Below are 20,225 nucleotides of genomic sequence, written 5' to 3'. Positions count from 1 at the left end.
CTCTCTAAAAATAATAAATAAGTGGAAAAATATCCCCGGGTGAGGAGTAACAAAAAAGGAAAAAGTTTTGGCAGAGAGAGCGGCTTCTGTAAGTTGAGAATTATAACTCTTTGCTCCCTCTGGATGGGGTCAAAGCGTGTGTGTGTTTTTCCTGGGGCCCAGTGTGGACCCTGCAGGAGAGAGCTGGTCTGGGGCTGGTTTCCCTGGGCAGGTGAGGAAAGGGTGTCAGAGGACCGGGGGCTGAGGTGGCACGCAGAGTGACTAGTTGGAGAAGCTCTGTTCATATCTGAGGTCACAGCCTGAGAGACCTGCCAGGAAAGTTTGGTCTCCCCCCAAAGAAGGTGCTGTGAGACTCAACTTGAAACATATTTTGGCTTCCCAGAGTGTAGGAGCCATCTATCAGTCAGGGGAAATCTCTCCTGCCCTCTTTCCTCTCGTTCTTGCCAGAGATAGAGGGAAAAGGGGTGTGCGCGAGGGAGCCTCCCCTCCCCCCATCTCTCTACGAGCTGGTCCATGGCAGCCTCTGTTACGGGTGGAGAGAGGGAGTTTGATGTTCAGCTGAAGCTGGCCACTCTGACATAGCGAAGTGGTGGAGTGGGAAAGACCATCTCCTTTCTACAGGTCACCATCCCGAGGCCAGGTCGGAGAAAATAGAGGTGTTACCACCCTCATTTTCCAGAGAAGGAAGGTTCTTGGGGAAGGGGAGTGACCTGCCCAAGGTCCCACAGCCATAAAATGTGGAGCCAGCATCTGGACCCAGCTCTGGCTGACTCTGGAGCATGCTCTGCTCCCCTGTCCAGCCCACCCCATCTCCTCCAGCTGGGATGAGGGGCTTCTTCTGGGAAGTCTGTGGTCCTGTAGGAAACCAGAAATGGTTTCTGAGGACATGGCAGGGTTGGACAGGTGGAAACGGGAGGTCTTGTGGACTGTCACTCACTCGAAAGGCAAGAAGGGAGGCACTTTGAAGAACTCGCTGGAGTGGCATCAAGTCCACAGTTTAAAAAGGCTCTCTGTTGGCACCAAAGGTGCAACCAGGATGGCAAAAACACTTCGCCTCTCGTTGCCTGGTACTGGCAGTTGGAGAAGTCCTCAGGGTCTGGACTCAGCGGGGAAGGGTGTGCTGATTGATTAGCAATGTCTGCCATGAGCAGTGCAGACGCTACATCCCCGCTGCAACCACCTGCCTCTTTGCTGCAGATTTTGCATTCCCTTGCAAAATGTCAAAGAGAAGACAAAGTGGGGAGGAAATATCTAGACAACGTGGAGTTTGCGAATGCCTTCGGACAAGTCTTCTTATCTCTGGGCCTCAGTTTCCCCAACTGTTAGATAAGGATGTTGGGCTCCTTGATGCTGTGGGTCAGGTTTGGATAACCTTGGCTTATAGCAGAGGGACCTCGGTAGATATGCAGTGAGGAATGGCCTGTTTCCAGGGACAAATATATTATTTGGAAGGCTCATACCCATTGCCATTGGCGCAGGGTCTGTGTAGGTTCTGTGCCAGGGAGCCCAGGGGTGCAGGAAAAATGAAATATTAGGCTGCTCATTGCAGCATTATGATAATGGCCCTAAAGTGGGACCAGCTTAAATGTCCAGCAATAGGGAATTCAGTAAATAAATGGCGGGCCACCAGGCAGCTGTCCCAAGACAATATAGAGAACATACTGAAGGCTCTTAGCAAGTGAAAAAAAGAAGTGGTTTCTACTATTTTTTATCAAAAAAATTTTAATCTAGAAAAAATACTGGAAGGAAATGCCCCCAAATGGTAACAATGTTTATTTCTTGGTGGTGTCATCACAGGTGACTCTTACCCATCTTCTTTGTATTTTCAAAATTAAAAAAAATGTTTACACTAAATGCATTTTTGATCAGCAAACAACCCCTTGAAACAGCTTGAAAATGAGTAAATAAAAGCTGGGCAGAGGACAAAGGAGCGGAGGCAGCCTCGTTCCTTTCCCAGAGCCCATCCACTGACTCAGGATTCCAAGGAAACATTGCGATGACATGGCCGACAGCTGCAACAAAAGCCCAGTCACACGAGTCCCGGAACCACCAGAACCACCGGGAAAGAAAGACAGAAATCAGAACTGGAAACACAGGGGCATAATCCCTCTTTTGTGCGACAGGAACACATAAGCTGTAACGCAAACAAACCCTGGCTAAGCCAGAATCCTAGGTTGGGTCACGGTCAGGGTCAACATAGGAAGGGTCAATCACAAGGACTGGATTCCCATCTGCGGGAGCAGCATGTGTTGAGGTGGAGGACAGCTGGGCATTGGTAAGTGCCCTAGGCAAGGGGAACCCAGACAGGGTGATGGGTGCTCCTCCATTCTCTCAGTCATTTAGGACTGTGGGATGGATAGAGGCATCAGCCACAGGTCAGCGGGTCAGCCAGCTAATTGTATTCCACAGTATGTGGGCCCCGTTCTGGGTGCCTTGGACATAGCAGCAAACCAACCAACTGTCCCACGCCCTCCTGGGACTCACATTCTCCTGGGGAGACGGTGATCCAGAAATAGACAAAGAAATATAAAAACGCAGAGGTCAACTGTCTCAGTCGTGGGGTCAGAGAACAAAAATAAAGAACATGGCCCTGGCTGGTGTTACTAAGTGGTTGGGGCGTTAGCTTGAGCACCAAGGGGTAGCAGGTTCGATTCCGGTCAAGGACAAGTACCTGGGTTGCAGATTCGATCCCTGCCACCTTTCAGGGTACATGGGGGAGGTAACCAATCAATGTGTGTTTCTTTCACATCGATGTTTCTCTCTCCTCTCTCCCCCTTTCTCCCTCCCACTTTCTCTGAAAACCAATGGAAAAAAATATCCCCGGGTGAGGATTAACAAAAACAAAACAAAACAAAACAAGAAAAAATACATTTGGAAGGCTGGAGCTCTATCATCAGAGCATCATGAGGGTTGAAGCGCTTTAGCTTCATCTGGATGCCCTCCCGCATCGTCCAAAACACACACACACACACACACACACACACACACACACACACACACACGCCCTGTGTAAATGTCTCCTTGTTTGACTTTCACATTTCACATATTTGACTTTGGGAACACAATTTGGGGAATAAATTATGTATGAAGGGAGGGGCTGCCTAAAGAATAGAATGGGAACAGCCCTACCATTTTCTTTCTTTTATAAAATAAATGTTTTTATTGAATTTAGAGAGCGGGGAAGAGAGAGGGAGAGAGAGATAGAAACATCAAGTATGAGAGAGAATCATTGATTGGCTGCCTCCTGCACACCGCACATCAGGGATCGAGCCCGAAACCCTGGGCATGTGTTCTGATTGGGAAATGAACCACATGACCTCTTGGTTCATGGGTCAATACGGAACCACTGAGCCACACCGGGCGGGCAGCACTACCATTTCTGAGTGCTCATTACCTGCCAGACTGAGCCGCCAGCCCACAAGTTCACTGCTATTTCCTCCATTGTGCAAATAAGGAAATGGAGGTGCAGAAAGGCCAGGTGACCCTGCTTAAGGTCACACAGCCACTGGGACAAGAGGCCAGGAGTTGAACTCAGGTCCATCTGACTCTGAAACTTGTGCTCTTAACCTTTCAGCCATTGTCTCCCAAACACCTGTTGTCTATGCATCGCGTCCCCTGCCGGCCACATAGCTTCTGCACTATCTGCCAGATTACTGCTTACTCAACTTACGTTTTGGTAAATGGAATCACGTTTGAAAAATCAAATACGCTTGATTTTCTATTTCTAACCGAAAATTGTATAACCCTACCAAAGTGAAAAAAGAACATCGCTTCCCATAAAACAGGGGCCAACATGACTCTGGTGACAATAATGTCGGTGATTCAGTTTACCGAGCACTTCCATGCCCTTTGCTTGCATTAGCCCATCTAAACCCACACCGATGCCCTGAGGTGGGCACTGTTTATCCTCACGTCATAGGCGAGGTTTGAATGAACCCCTTTCGAGAGGGGAAATACTTTTTCTAGAGTCACGGGGAGAACAAACCAAAATGCTCTGGCCATGCTGCCTGCTTGAGGTGTCCGGGCCGAGCAGCCAGTGCTCGGAGAGGTGAAGGGCTGAGGCCGCAAGAAGGCCACTCACTTTTCTCCCGCCAGCAGTGTGGGAGGCAGCCCTGCTTCTGGGAAACTGCACCGACCTACTTACCTGTATCAGGAAATGCCTCGAAGCTCTTTCTCAGAGTGCCAGCCGGACAGCACATCTCTTACCTTGTGGCGGCTGTGTCCACTGGCGGTGGGAGTCCGAAGCCTGAGAGAAGTGTGTTCTCCAACCTCTTTGCACCTTTCCCGGACTCGCCACAACCTCCCTGGACTGCAAATGTCTTGCTCTTTGCTTATAAGGGCTTTCCGGGGGCTGGGAGGGGAGGCCAGGAACCCAGTGGGCACCTCCCTCCAAGTTGCCACATGGAATTAGGTTCCTGTGCTAACATTTACTCACTTAGTCACCTGTCCTCTGGAAGAGGAGAAAGAGGCCGTTCGTGGGCAAACCAGGGGACCCATCTGAAGGTGGGAGCATGGCAGGAACTGTCCAAAGTCTTCCTTCGCATTGGATAGGGACATTCAGGACACCCCTCTGCCCCCTACACCCCCTCCCACTCCCACTCTGCTTCTCTGCACTTTCAGGGTCTCCTGCTCCCGAGAGGAGGTCATTCTGGGGGTCTCTGTGCACAGAGGACCCGACTTCTGGCCTGTTTCCACTCATTCCTCAACACCCTCTCCCCCCTCCTGAGTGTCCCCATGGTGCAGTCTCTGGCCTTCCTTATCTACGCCCCCTCTGCCTGGCCTCATCTCAGGCCTCACCAGGTATTGACGGGGGCAGCTGCAGCAGTCTCCTCTCTGGCCTCCCTGGGTCTGGCCTGGCACCTCAAAGTTCCTCTCCACACTGTAGCCAGAGCCACTTTCAGATAACACTGTCTGTCCACCAGCTAAGTTCTGCCCATCAACTTACTGGTTGGATGCATTGCAACCCAAGTTGCAGATGTCAGGACCCTTCCCACTAGGTACTTCAGCCCGAGTGTCATTCCCTGGAGTCCAACATTTGTCTGCAGTTGGAGGCCAAGGTGCATCCTTCTCTGGTCGTCCAGTGTCTGAGTTCATCCAACACCAGCCTCCTCCTCCATGACGCCCAAGTTTAACCCAATGAGATCACAGTCATGTGCCAAAGTGGATGCCACGTCTGTCCTGGCCCTCATGGTCGATCTCCAAAAACAGTTGGTGATGACATTGCTGGGGACTGGTGGGCCCTGGGGTTACAGTGGAACTGGCCACTTAGAACAGACAGGCCCGGATTGATGGGTGCCTTTGGCCTCTGCCCCGATTAGCCCAGTCCTCAAGGAGCCAGGCAGAGACTGAAAGAAGCAGAAAAACGTCGAGCACAATGGGAATATCACTTTTGATAGGATCGTCAGATTACCTGACAGCTGCAGCACTGATCTTTAGCCAGCGAACTCTCTCTGGAATCATTAAAGTGATCCTGGGACTGCCCAGCCCATGGCTGCCATGGAAAATGTTTCAATCAATATACAATGAAAAGTGCAGATATTAAATGTCCATTTGCTGAGATTTGACAAATACACACATCTGTGTAAACCCTATTAAGATACAGAAATTCATTATCACCCTGAAAAGTTCCCTCATGACCCCTTTTGGTCAATTGTCTCCTGAGCCGCCATCATGGGAATGGGATCTGATTTTTTCTGTTTTTTAACCACTAAACATTAGTTTTGTCCTCGGTCTTCATGTAAATGGATCATACAGTATATAATCTATTGTGTCTGGCTTCTTTCATTCAGCCTAATGTTTTTCATATTCATCCACATGGTTGTAGCTACTGGTAGGTCCTCCCTTTAAAAATTTAAAATAAAATTGATTTCAGAGACAGGAAGAGAGAGGGAGAGAGAGAGAGAGAGAGAGAGAGAACTATAGATGAGAGCGGAACATTGATTGGTTGCCTCCTGCAGGCTTCCTACTGGGGGCCCAGCCCGCAACCCAGCATGTGCCCTGACTGGGAATTGAAACATGATCTCCTGGTTCATAAGTCAATGCTCAACCAGAGCCACCCTGGCTGGATGGTCCTCCCTTTTTATGGATGTACAGTATTCCATTGTATGAGTCAATTACAGGGTGTTTATTCAAGTTTTCTTCCTGTTGATGGACAGCCGAGCTATTTCCAGCTTGGGAGTATTATGAATACAGTTTCTATTGAACATTTTAAGACAAATCTTTTTGTGAATACATGTTTTCATTTTTCTTGGATGGAATTGCTGGGTCACAGGGGAGGGGTATGATTATTTTATAAGAGAGTTCCAGCACTTTTCTCAAAGTAATTGTATCCTTTATCACTTCTGCCTGCGGTGTTTGAGAATTTCTGGCTGCTCTACTCCCACACCAGCGTGTGGTGTGGTCAGTCTTTTTAATTTTAGCCCTTCTGCTGGGACTATCAGGGCTATCTTTATGTAAAGCAGTGGTTCTCAACCTTCTGGCCCTTTAAATACAGTTCCTCATGTTGTGACCCAACCATAAAATTATGTTCGTTGCTACTTCATAACTGTAATGTTGTTACTGTTATGAATCGTCATGTAAATATCTGATATGCAGGATGGTCTTAGGCGACCCCTGTGAAAGGGTCGTTCGACCGCCAAAGGGGTCGCGACCCACAGGTTGAGAACCGCTGATGTAAAGTATGTCCCTGGCTCCCTCCTAAAGGCTCAGGAGGAAGTCCAGCTCTCAGCCTTAGCTCTGAGCTCCTCAAGGTCCAGTCCTTCTCTATCCAGCCTTGCCTTCTCCATCTTCCATTTAGTTTTCCTACTCCATTGACCTGAGTCTCCCCCCTGTCCTGCATGAAACAGATTAGGTTCATTTTTCTCTGCTTTTACATTTTTCTCTGCCTTTACATGTCAGGAGCTGTTTTTCTCAGAGTGTGCGGTTCTCTGCTGAAGATGGCACCGCCTTACTCCAGAGCTGTAGCGGTCTTCTCTGTGACTCGCTTATTGGGGTTTGCCAGAAACTCCACGTGACACCTTCACCATGGAGTCTGAATGGTCACATGACTCGAGCGATAGTGCTGCTGGAGCTGCGGCACAGCCCTTTGTTGCTCTGGGCCCCCTCAACACTAGCACAGAAGAAATGTCCAATAGACACGCCTCTCTGGTGGGGGAGAGGATGGAGTGTAGGGCGAGAACTATAAATGCAAATGCCTGTAGAATCAGGTTGCCAGAAAAAAATACAGGAAGCCCATTTAAATTTGAATGTTAGATAAAAGATGAAGACTTTTTAAGTTTAAGTATGTGCCATGCAATATTTGGGACATACTTACATTAAAAATTACTCATTATCTATCTGAAATTCAAACTTAATTAGATGTCTTATATTTATACTGGCAACCTTACTTTTAAATCTGGCAACCTTACTTTTAATAGCCAAGCTTGTAATAGCATAAAACAACTTGAAATGATGGGGTGGGGAAAACAGTGGATGCATTTATAATCAGTAACCAATTGGAGAATAATCAGCACTTAAAGTAATTTAAAGTAAAAGTGAAAAACAATGTGCCAGATTTGGCTTGATGCTGGTGAACTTTCAACTCCTGGCAACGAGTTTGGCTCTAGAGTTTGACTTCCCGGATTTGAATCCTGGATCCACCGCTCACATGTTGTATGACCTTGAGTCTTAGCATTCTCATATCTGTTAGGGTTAAATAAAATCCTGCATTTAGATGATTTAGCCAGGTGTGGGGCCCATTATTTATGCTAAATAAATATTAATCTTCAAGATGACTATTGGGTTGCCATGCAGCAGCTCCCTCTAGTGGTCATAGGACATATGGGTGAGCACAGGTGCAAAGCTAGGATCCTGGAGGTCTTCTTAGCTCAGGGTATCCAGTAGCCAGGCTAGTCAGGCATTGGATAATGGGGCCCCAAGCTCCATAGATTCCAGTCATTCACATATTACCTCCACCATTTCTGTCACATACCAGCCACTGTTACCTTTATTTACTAATTTTCCTTTATTCCCTTTTAAACTGTATCACTATCTTTAAAGAAATCTACACTAATAAAAGAGAAATATGCAAATTGGTGTCACTCTGCTATGCCCACCAGACAATCAGAGCGACTATGTAAATTAACCCAACAAAGATGGTGGTTAATTTGCATACTCAGGTGTGAAGTGAAGACTGAAGACTGAAGAGGCTTGGCTTCTCCGCTGTGGCCGGACCAAAGGCCTGGGTCCCGGGTGCTGTAGGAAAACCGGTGCAAGCAGCCAGGGGAAGGAAGACCTATTGCATGAATCTTCGTGCAATGGGCTTCTAGTCCATTATAATAGGAAATGTTACAATTTTCAGTTAAAAGCCCAGCATCAACTTTCAGAAATAGAAGCTAACCACCAGTAGATACAAGTGAAATAGAAAAGTTTGTTTTCTTGGGTAATGTGGTGAGAAGAATTGGAGGATTTCTCTCTTTTTCCCCCAATGATGAAATAAGGCTCAAATAATTTGCTCAAAATTTTACTTCAGGAAATAGTTGGCATGAATGATAACAACCGATATGTTTCTGTTTAAAATCTATTTTTATTGATTTCAGAGAGGAATGGAGAGGGAGAGATAGAAACGTCCATGATGAGAGAGAATCATTGATCAGTTGCCTCCTGCTCACCCCCAACTGGGGATTAAGCTCACAACCTGGGCATGTGCCCTGACTCAGAATCGAACTGTGACCTCCTGGTTCATAGGTTGACATTCAACCTCTGAGCCACACTGATCGGGCCAGATACGTTTCATGAACCCTGACTACATGCCAGGCATTGTGATAGGCACATATTTTACATTGATCAGCTGATTTAATCCCCACAAACCCCCTCTGAGATTTTTTTTCAGATGAGGAGCCTGGGGCTCAGAATGTAGCCAGTGGAATGTGAAGAAAGTGATGCACACATGCTAGTTTTCAGCCTGGCCCTCAATACCATCTTACCCATCTGTCAGTCCTCACTGTGCTGTCTTGGTGACTATGGAGCTCATGAATTTCAAATGGTGTAACTCCAACATGGAGCATGGAGTGAATGTGTGAGCGGAGAATCAAATTTTATTGCCTTACTGTGGTACAGACTGGCTCTGTTCTCACTAATACCATAGAAGCTTAGATTCTATCTTTTTTTTAAGTGAGAAAATTCTGATACGTTACTATTGAGAATAATTAGTAGAAAAAGGAAATGGGGAGTTGGAAATAGGAAAGAGAATGAAAGCAGGTGCTGGAGAAACTGTTGAGGTTTTATGATGACGACTTGGGAAAGATCCAGACCCTTGTGAAGGAGTGGGAGGGACAAGAGAGATGAAACAAATCAAGATGTTGTAGTTTGAAATTAATGATCAAGCATAGATGTGAAGCACGTTGTAAGGGCAAGAACTCAAGCACATTTTCTCCTCCTCACTGGCTGACATTTAAGACAGATGTGGCCCTAGCTGGTTTGGCTCAGTGGCTAGAGTGTCAGCCTGTGGACTGAAGGGTCCTGGGTTCGATTCCAGTCAAGGGCCCATGCCCGGATTGTGGATTCATGCAGGAGGCAGCCGATCAACGATTCTCTCTCATCATTGATGTTTCTACCTCTCTCTCCCTCTCCCTTCTTCTCTGAAATCAATAAAAAATATATAAATATATACACTGAGTGGCCAGATTATTATGACTACCCTATCAGTACTTCATTGGCACTTCCAAAAATACTGAATATTGAAAACTTCCTAAGCAAATACTCTCAAGCTTTTATTATTATTATTATTTGCAAAACTAATTCACTTCATTGTACTGATGGGGTGGTCATAATAATCTGGCCATTCAGTGTATACATATATATCTCTATACCTATATCATCTATATCTATATCTATCTATATCTATATCATCTATCTCTATATCTACCTCTATCTCTATCTCTATCTAAATCTCTATCTCTATCTCTATCTCTATCTCTATCTCTATCTCTATCTCTATCTCTATCTCTGCCTCTGCCTCTGCCTCTGCCTCTGCCTCTGCCTCTACCTCTACATCTATATCTATATCTATCTATCTCTATCTCTATCTCTATCTCTATCTCTATCTCTATCTCTATCTCTATCTCTATCTCTATCTCTATCTCTATCTCTATCTATATCTATCTATAAAGACAGCTGTTGCTTTGAATGGCTGGTCATGGTGAATGACCCGTCTTCCTTCTTTCTTTCAGAGAGCACTCTGCTAGGTAGGGCCTTATGCTTGATGGGGCCAGTGCCTGCCCCCTCGTGGTCCAGAGGGTTCATGGTTATGGTGAGAACCACAGTCTTCACTCCCCCTGGTGGATCAACTTCATCCAACTCACTGAAAACCTGTGATACTTGCTCTGCATATTCTTTGGAGTCCTTAGTGGCCTCTGTAGAATACGTGAGGAAATGCGACTGAACAAGGCAGGCTCACAGAGCCCGAGATGATATATCAATTGAATAAATACCCACCAGGTTGCTGTAAGTCTCTGGTTAATTGCAAGAGTTCTGAAAAAGTTGGTTCTGACCATTTTTGTTGTTGTTGCTGTTTTTCTCATTGCTTTTATGTAGGAGATGATTTCCAGAGGTCTTTTTTAAAGATATATTTTTTATTGATTTCAGAGAGGAAGGGAGAGGGAGAGAGAGATAGCAACATCAATGATAAGAGAGAATCATTGATCAACTGCTCATATTGGGGATCAAGCCCGCAACCCAGGCATGTGCCCGGACCGGGAATCAAACCTCAACCTCCTGGTTCAAAGGTCGATGCTCAACCACGGAGCCACACTAGCCAGCAAGAGGTCTTTAGTCTGCCATTTTCACTGACATCCTTCTAGGGAGTTTTTTTAAAAAAAATATATTTTATTGATTTTTTTACAGAGAGGAAGGGAGAGGGACAGAGAGTCAGAAACATCGATGAGAGAGAAACATTGATCAGCTGCCTCCTGCACACCCCCCCACTGGGGATGTGCCTGCAACCAAGGTACATGCCCTTGACCGGAATCGAACCTGGGACCCTTCAGTCCGCAGGCCGACGCTCTATCCACTGAGCCAAACCGGTTAGGGCTCTAGGGAGTTTTTTTAGGTGTTAAAATGTCACTATTAAAAGTCATAAATGTGTTCTCCTTAACCTGCCACCTCTCAGACTGTTTTGTATCCAGGGGAGTCTTAGACTAGTTAGTTACAAATTGAAATTGTTAGGGGAGGGAAAAGACCCATCTGTGAGCTACAGGCAGAAGCCCAGGGAGCAGCTGGAAAATGGTCCAGAATGGGCAGTGGAAGTGTGTCTAGTCAGGAATGTAGTTTGGTGCCATGGTCATGGGGCAGCAACACCAATTCGGATGGTCCCGGGTGTGTGCGCCTGCCCTTATCCACATTGATTTTTGGACCCTCAGCCAAGGAGGACTCTCAGTGTTGACCTGCCCCAAAGGAACATGAAGGTAGCTAATGCTTGGATCCTCCCTGAGCCCAATCAGGCCCTGATGGCTGACTCTCATTCAGGAAGGTCCTCTGTACTTCGGTTCACTAATTAGACATTCACAATGATCATGCAGCTGTTTATGGAATTTACTCATCCTGAGCTCAAAGATCTCATACTTCTGTGAGTGTGAAAGATGCTTCCTCCCTTAAGCCCTCACCAGGAGACACATGCTGGGTTCCTACAATTACCTTCTTGCAGTTCTGACCTCCGAACTCTGGGACTGTCCTCCCATGATGTCACGTTGGCTGGTGGCAATAGTAGGTGCAGACAGTGGTGGGTCTGGGCACGGTGACAAATATTTGGCAGGGATTGAGAAACACTACCCTGAATCTGCTTAATTTCACAAGGTCAATGAGGTCTCCCAAAGAGCAAGGGACAAGATTTTCTGTGAAGTCTGGGATGTTTCAGTTCTTGATTTGCTTTTTTGTCACTCTCTGACCTTGTGCAAGTCATTCATATAAACTACAAGGCTCAGTACCCTCATGTGTGGAGTGAAAGGTTTGAGTGAGTCCAATAAGGATCTCAAACTATGATAGCACATTTATTTTTTATTTGAAGGGACAACCTTCCCCATCCTGGGTAGCCCTGTTCTTCTTCCTTCTTGCATTCAGTTTTTCATAAATCTTATCTGCATTAACAGTCTCAATATCCTTAAAACCTTCCTCTTCTTAGTTCCTTTAGTCTTCTTCCTCCAAAACTATGACACTCACCTGTGGTATCAATCATCTTTTTATATACAACTAGAGATTTGGTGCATGAAATTCACGCACGGGAGTGAGGGGGGGAGTCCCTCAGCCCGGCCTGTGCCCTCTCGTAGTCCGAAAGCCCTTGGGGATGTCCGACTGCCGGCTTAGGCCTGCTTGGGGAGCCTGGCTTCTGGCTGAGTGGTGCTCCCCTTGTGGGAGCACACTGACCACCAGGGGGCAGCTCCTGCGTTGAGCATCTGCCTTCTGATGGTCAGTGCATGTCATAGCGACCAGTCATTCCACCATTTGGGCGATTTGCATATTAGCCTTTTATTATATAGGATTCCAATGACCCTTTTCTATCCCTACCTTCCTCAAGCCTTTCAGCAATGAACACTTTGGACCAGTTTGCCCTTCCTCCTACACTTCTTTTTAAAATCCTAACCCGAGGATATGTTTTTATTGAATTTAGAGAGAGAAAGAGCAAGGGAGAGAGAGAAAAATAAAAGCAAGAGAGGGAGAGAGAGAGAGAGAGAGAGAGAGAGAGAGAGAGAGATCAGTTGCCTCCTGTATGCACCCTGACTGGGGATCAAACCTACAGCTTAGATATGTGCCCTGACAGGGTATCAAACTGCAACCTTTTGGTGTATAGGACAATTCTCCAACCAACCAAGCCATCTGGCCAGGATCCTATTCCCCCCCCCTTTTTTTTTAATCTTTAGCTTCCTCTTGTTGTGAGAACAGAAAAGGGGCCAGTATGACTAGATGCAAGTAGCAAAGAGGAGTGTGTGTCTGTCAGTTTCCTGGACTCTCTCTTGGGGTCGCCCAAGTACTTCTGTACAGCTTGGCCAAAGCTAAAGGCATAATCTTCCTGCTGGAATCAACACACCCTCCCACATTTCCAGTTACCTTTGGGCTCCCCAACTTGAGACATGGACAGGAGCCCCTGTCCTCATCTACACCTATCCAGGTCCACCTCCTGAACATTTCTCAAATCTGCCATTTTTACTTTTTGTGTGGTAATCTTGCCTGGAGGTTTACATCTAGCCCTAACCTCCTGTCCTCCCATTCTAGTAGCCACTCTGAAATTCACATTCATCTGAACACCTCCAGGTCCTGCTGAAGACCATTGAGATCTCCGATATAAGGTCCAAACTCTGTTCAATGGCTCCAAACACCCAGGCCTAGAGCCCTCAAGTGATGGTGAGGAATGACAAGACACTCTGTGCAGACAGAGAACAATTTTATTTGGTGAGAATAGGGATGTAGTGGGAAAGGAGAGGGAACAGTTTCCTTGGAGAAAAGGCTGTTCTGGTCCCCAAACAGTGTCCAGGACGTAGATAGCCTTCTGTGAGTCCTCGGAAGCTGGGCAGGGAGTGGATTGAGCAGCAGGAAATGGTTCTGTTGGGAGAAGACTCTAATCAGAATGAGGTCACTGACTCTTGTTGATATTGGTCATCACCAAACCCTCCAGAGAAAGGGGAGGAGGCTGAGACCCAGGGGCTAGAGGTCTTGTCTCAGCCACAAAGGGAGCCCAGGTCTGGGGTGATGAGGCTCCTTGTGCATGTGTTTGAGTGAATGTGTGTTTGTGTATCCATGAGCACTTGTGTGTGGCGAGTTTGCATATGTGTGCACATGTGTGAATGTGTTGGTGTGAGAGTGTGTGTCTTTGTCTGAGTGATCATGTGTTTGGGTGTGAGTGTGCATCCATGACCAGGCATGTTTCTTCTGTTGTGACTATGTCTCTCCATCTCTGTCAGCATTTCTGTGGACTTCTCTGTGCAAATCTGTGCTTGTCGCTTGCTGGGGGCTAATTCCAGCAGGTCATAAATGCAAGAAGTTCATCAAAGGTTGGTGAACCTTAAGGCTTCAGCAGGGCTGAAGATACATATTATTGCCTGCTGCCAGACAGCTGAGGGCATTTCCCCAAACCTGAAAATCTACATGTTATTACTTGCTACTGGCCAAACAGCTGAACAGCTGAAGGCAGTTCCCCCAACCTGATACTTTGCTGCTTACCAAACTTTACCTTTGATATGTGTGTTTGCTTTGCTAAAGGGCAAAATGTGGGAATAAAAAGCCTTGGGCCCGGAGATTCGGAGAACTCAGCTACTAAAGCTAAGCTTCCCTGGCTCCCCCAAAATGCCTTCCATATTTATATTTCATGTCTAGTCTCTTTATTAATTTACTTGCAGCCCCTTTTTTCAGATTCCTGAACCCTTCTAGATGCAGGGTAACAACCTGGCAGTCAATGTGGGTTGTTTGTCTCTCTCTTTGGATGTTACTGTCACAGCCCCCTGCTGTCCCCAGGGGAAGAGCAGTAGCCCCCAAATCCCGGGGAGTTGGGAGCAGCACTCACAGCTCAGCAGAGGCCAGGTCCCTTTCTGGAAGGCTTAGGCCTTGATGACAAATGTCAGCCCATGGATCAGTTTATCTGGAAAATAAGAAAACAACCGCTGCAGACCTGAGTGGTGGTCTCAGTGTGGAGGAGTCTGGGATGTTCAGCATTCCTCCCGGGCCTAGGGTCAGGGAACAGGAACTCTGGAGGTCTGAGCAAGCTCAGGCTGGGCTTGGCAGGGGCAACTCCTCCTTCCACCAACCAGCCCAGTTGTTCTCAGTGTCAGGGTTGATGGTGGGGAGACAAGGCCTATACCTCAACATTCTCTGTATATTTCAAGGCAAAAGAAACCATTTCTGTAGGGAGCTGAGGTTGGAGGGATCTATCTGCCCCATGGTGTGTGGGGACAGAGCTCCTTGGGGGCAGGCACTGCTCCTGCAGCAGGGGAGAGGGCTTGGAAGCAGGTACTTACCGGCAGTGTCATGCACCAGGGTCATGTCCAAGTTGGCAAGAACTGAATTGACCAGAGGGCACACCTGATCCAGGGTGAGAGAGGGGAATTAGACAAAGTGGTACCTGGAGGGGGACTCTGGGAGCAGCAACATTTTAGGATGGATTGTCCGGGGTAGATTTTCTATTATTTCTCCGTGTCTGAGAGTGTTTGTTTCTAAACATTCCCACAGATATATGCTTGCACTCCCACTGGGCAGAAGGAGAAACCGCAGTCCTGTGCGTGAAGAGTCCAACCACACAGTGAACCAGGGTTCATTCTGACACGACCTCTGTTTCTAACAAGGTATACTGGTCTGAGAGGGCTGCACATCTGGCTAGAGGATGTGCCCAAGCCCAGGCTGGAAGAATGCTGTCTGCAGCCGTAGTGGGGGTGGACTGGGAGCTTCTCTGGGCAGGCCAATCCATTTCAGCTGTAGTGTGGACATGCTCAGGGCCTCGCCCAGAGCAAGAACCAATGAATGCATTTGAAGGATGGAAAGAAGAAACATGGATCAATGGACACATAGACATGAATGAATTTACTTATCAAACTGAAGGGCTCAGAAAAGCTCACCCCGGGGGCCTCTTTCAGCTTGAGAAGATATAGGAGCCCAGGGCCAGGAGCCCCCACTTTACCCACTTACCTGGTGCTGCACCAGCTCAGGAAGGACCTTAGTCAAGACCCCAGTGAGGCTGTCAACAAGGTTTTGAATGGGGAGGGAGCCAACTCTGAAAGAGAAAAGCCATGGTCAGTGCAGGAGCCTGGGGTTGGTATGGAGAAGCTTTCCAAGGGGCCACTGGGCCCATCACAGTCTCAGCATTAAGCTCCTGAAACTGGGCCTCGTCCATGCACACTCACATACAGGCAAACACCAAAGGGCTGTCCAAAGGGAGTGGCACCTTGTAGTGCACACAGTGGCACATGTAGAATAAACACATAGTTCCATTACACAGCAGATATTCAATGAGACTTTGTAGGGTCCATAAATGGATGATCAGTGCTTAGTGTGTAGTTGTCATGAGGATTCAATGAGATGATGCATGTGAAGGATGATATATGTGTTCAGTACATGTTAGCCACGATGGGGACAACTCCTGCCATATTGTGCATGACTCAGTCTTGTGACAAGTAACTGAAGTAAGTAACCCAGGTAGGCTCTGTAGCTATTTTACCTCTTACCAGGACTCACACTTATGATCTTAGTGGGTTATCAATCCACAACTGCAATGCAGCTTGATATACAGTTTGGGAAAGTACTGTCCAAGTTCATCAAGGAAGCCCTCCACCTCTCCTGATTCCCTTTAGTAGATGGGGCTTGAACTTGGATTTCTTGTTGGCTGATCCAGCATAAAATTGGTCAGCCCAGCTTAAGAAGGGATAAGTCACTATTTATCCATCCATTTACTACAATCCATCCATCCATCCATCCATCCATCCATCCATCTTCCTTCCCTCCATCAATCTTCTCATCATTTCATTCTCCCACCCTCCCATCCTCCCACTCATCCATTCTCCCATTATTCTGTCTTTCCAACCATCTATCCATCATCCCATCCTATTGTCTCTGGGCAGGTGAAGCCACCCCCCTGGCCTTACCCATCAAGCAGGGAGAGTTCCAGGCTGCCGGGGGAGTGAGTGCAGTCACCAAGAACGAAGTGGATCCTCCCCTGTTCATTTCTCACAGCTAATATTTCTGCAGTGATGTTTAGCTTCACAGCCAGCTTCAACAGACTTCCGACAAGGGGCCTGCAGAGGAGATAGCGGACCCACCACATTCCAAGGAGGCGGAGGCTTTTCTCCTTGCCAGGAAAGCCAGCCTCACCTCATCCTCAGCTGTACTCATCTCATTTCCCAGTAGGGAAACCGAGGCTCAAAGAGGTCAAGTAAGTTTCCCAAGTGACTCTGGGTCACTGACCTAACAGCAAACAAACTGAACTTGGAGGCATATGTCAAACTCCAATGCCCGTCCCCCGCCACCCCCCGCCCTTTTTGGCTACCCATGGTCATCAGGGTCTCCTTTGGTGAGCTACCTTCCCATCCCTACTTGGAGCCTACTCACGTTTTCACATTGAGGACCACACCCAGAGGGATGGTGAGGTAGAGACGATGGCCATCAGGGCTCTGCACAAGGCCAAGTTCCAGCAGCTGGGGATTAGTGACTTTCACACTGCATAGGAGGTGAAGGGAGAAACATTAGCCCCAAACCTAGAAACCACCTTTAACCCAATCATACCCATCTCAGAGGTGGAGCTAACCATGAGGTGGAATGGGGGAGACAGGGGAGGAGTCTTGTGGCAAAACCACATGGGTTCTGCGTTACATCAGTCCTCCCCAATCTCTGCACTGGGCCGGACCCTGACATACCCAGGGCCCTCTCCTCAACTTGAGTCTGTGAGGTATTCTAGGATAGAGACTGAATTATATCTGCATTCCATCTGGATTGCATGTGCATTCTGTTTGCCAGTCCAGAGCCTTACAAAGAAAGGGGCTACTGCATATTGGTTGACTTTATGGAATGATGAGCATGTGAGTAGATAAATGTATGAATGGATGCATGGAAGAGTAAGTGGTTAGATGGAAGGAAGGATGGACAAATGGATGGGTAAGTGGATGAGTGGATGCTGTATGGGCAAGTGGAGTAAGTTTTTAACAAACATTTATAGTTGGAATCACTCATGCTGCCATGACTTTCAGTGGCAGGTTAATTAACAGTGTTTATCATGGAGACTGAGCAGTAGGAAGTCAGGGAGAATGGAGAGAGGATGGAAGGAAGTTTCTTCTCTGAGCCAGCCACTGTGCCAGGTGGTTGCATCTTTTCCAGTCTTCCCAACAGTTTTCCTCTGTGGAAACCATAATATTTATTTTATAGAGAAACTAAGTGGGACCGAGAAACCCAGGGGGACTGAGTGCCTGGTCCCAGGTCACTCAGCAAGTACATGGTGCATTTGGAAATCAAACACAAGGCTATCTGTCTTTAAGTCAGGGTCAAGCACCTGGGTGGGTAAGAACCTTGGAAATTGCTCTAATCCAGCCCTATCAAGGACCCAGGCTCTGCCAGATCATTGCATTAAGCTTTCCACTATTCCTTCTTGCTTAGCGAGCTCTCAAATGTCTCATGGGAAACTCATATTAAGTCATTCCATTGATATCACATTAATGATGTCATTGAGGAGAGTGGTTACACTTGCTTACATCAAAGGCCACCTGTGTTCTAAGGAATTCCAAAGGTGAGAACAAAATTACCACCATGTAGTGGGAAACACCTTGACTTTGGAATTAAGTACATTAGAGTCAGATCTCTCACTCTGCATCCCTCTAGCTTCAATTTTTCTCTCTGCAAAGTGGGGATTATTAAATCAACCTCAGAGGGTTGTTGTGAGGATTACAGATGATGCTGGGGACTCAGGATGTGCTTTAGGACTGAGTGTAATTGCTGGTTCAAGAGGACTGGTGTTCCCTGCCAGACTATGAGAAGGGTCTCAGACCGAGTCCTGGCCTCGTGTTCAGTCCACCCATCTCCCTCCTTCAGGGCCACTGCCTGGGGTAACAGATCACCAACAGAGATTCTCTGGTGGGGACCAAGGCCCTACTTTAGGGCTACTCACTCAAGGATGTTGTCCAGGAGAGGGATCACTGAAGTCACTCTCCCAAGCAGGCCACCAATCAGGCCACCAGAATTTCCTCCTTCAGACTTCAGAATGTCCAAGAGTGGAAGGTTTGTGAGACTATCCAACAGACCCCCAGAGAGCAGGCCATTGCCGAGAGCTGGAAATGGGTATAGGGGTTCTTAGGGGTCAGATCTGACTATTTCAGATCCTCAGCCTCTCTTCCCCATTCATCCCTGTCCTCCATGGTTGGACACACACACACACACACACACACACACACACACACACACACACCACCTGAAGGAGGTTGTCATAGACTCGCACTTACCACTTGTCAGGCTTCCAGCAAGATCTGTGGGACTTGAGGCCAGCGCTGGAGTCAGAGGCAAGGGTTGGGCCTGACCCAAGGGCAAGGGCAGGGCTTCCAACAGGGCTGTGGTCTGGGTCAGCAGCCCACAGAAGACAATGAGGCCCCCAATTTGAAACATCTTCTCTCCTTGGTATCTGTGGACAGAATGACAGGCCCACTGTGGCATGGATACCAGAGAGAAATTTATCCACCACCCGCCACTGGCCCTCAGAACACTGGGGAGAGAATAGCAATAGCTGACACGACTCAGCATTTCCTCTGTGCCAGGCATCGGGCTGAGCTCTCCACACTCAGTAACTTTTTCATCTTAACCACAACCTAAGATGTGGCACCAATCATCTGCATTGCTCAGGTGAGAAAATGGGAATCTAGTGAGTTTAGGTGACTTCCCCCAAGGTCACAAGTACACCTGAGGACAAGATTTGAAGTCAGATCTGTCTGACCCAGAGACTTCTGTTTAAATTAAGTGCCCCCCCCCCCCCCCCCCCGCCGCCCCTTTGGAGCTCCAGTGGCGCAATCGGTTAGCGCGCGGTGCTTATAAATTAAGTGCCCTCAGATTTACTCTCTAATTGGCTGGCTTGCAATGGCTTGAATCATTGCCACTAGTTCCAACTCTTTAGACAAATCAAATGAAAAACTTAAGCATGCCAAGTAGCTGAGGAACTGAACTGCTTTGACATCCTCCTCCTTAAATCTTTTGGTCGGGGTCCAGCCTGCGATGGTTTGTGGAAGCCCTTGCAAGTCACAGACTATCAGAGAGCATACGGTCATAGCCACCATCTCATCCAGACCAGTGCTGGGGAAATCCTGGGCCATTCGAAGTCTTCATTTCACAAGGAGAATCAGGGGACCAGAGAAGGGTAGTTATAGCCTCAAGGTCGCACTTGAGCCATAGAGATTTTGACTTAGGATATGAAGAGCGAGCCCACGGGAGATTTCAGCAGTGTACACCTACAGTCACGTGCCTCCCATCACCATCGAATTCCCTTTTCTGCATGCAAATGCTTTTATATTGACATTACTGGTTTCCTTGAGAAGCAGAATGACTGGCCATCCTCATGAAAATGGCCAGTCCTGTTTCCTTTAAGAAGACCCCCAATGAGTGATCCCAAGTGCAGTCAGCCAGTGCCCACCCCACAGCAAAGAGCCTGGCACCCCTGCCACTCGGGGCCGCAGAGCAGGAGCAGAACGGGCCGGTCTCACCTGGGCTTCTCAGAGGTTCTGGTGGCTGTCCTGGTCTCCTCTCCC

The 20,225-nt window shown here is 47.6% G+C and overlaps 1 protein-coding gene across 1 annotated transcript; it reads right to left on the bottom strand.

Annotated features, from left to right (window-relative positions):
- Positions 1–13,394: 13,394 nt before the first annotated feature.
- Positions 13,395–20,225, bottom strand: BPIFA1 (BPI fold containing family A member 1). The gene is made up of 9 exons (XM_059707576.1): positions 20,181–20,225; positions 18,936–19,111; positions 18,605–18,764; positions 17,059–17,166; positions 16,596–16,745; positions 15,643–15,727; positions 14,979–15,042; positions 14,528–14,602; positions 13,395–13,569 (listed from the first exon to the last, which is right to left on the bottom strand). The coding sequence occupies exons 2-8, from the start codon at positions 19,093–19,095 to the stop codon at positions 14,562–14,564; spliced, it is 768 nt and encodes a 255-aa protein (XP_059563559.1). The 5' UTR covers positions 19,096–19,111; positions 20,181–20,225; the 3' UTR covers positions 13,395–13,569; positions 14,528–14,561.

This window comes from Myotis daubentonii, chromosome 8 (genome assembly GCF_963259705.1).
Source record: "Myotis daubentonii chromosome 8, mMyoDau2.1, whole genome shotgun sequence".
In the NCBI taxonomy this organism is placed as follows: domain Eukaryota; kingdom Metazoa; phylum Chordata; class Mammalia; order Chiroptera; family Vespertilionidae; genus Myotis; species Myotis daubentonii.
This window is presented reverse-complemented; position numbering and strand designations above follow the sequence as displayed.

Excerpts from the sequence above, each read along its gene's own strand:
- BPIFA1 (XM_059707576.1), bottom strand. The coding sequence starts at position 19,095 with ATGTTTCAAATTGGGGGCCTCATTGTCTTCTGTGGGCTGCTGACCCAG. Across the intron at positions 17,167-18,604 it reads CTCCTGGACAACATCCTTGA|TGTGAAAGTCACTAATCCCC; the intron begins GTGAGTAGCCCT and ends CCTCCTATGCAG. Across the intron at positions 15,043-15,642 it reads CTGAGCTGGTGCAGCACCAG|GTGTGCCCTCTGGTCAATTC; the intron begins GTAAGTGGGTAA and ends ACCCTGGATCAG.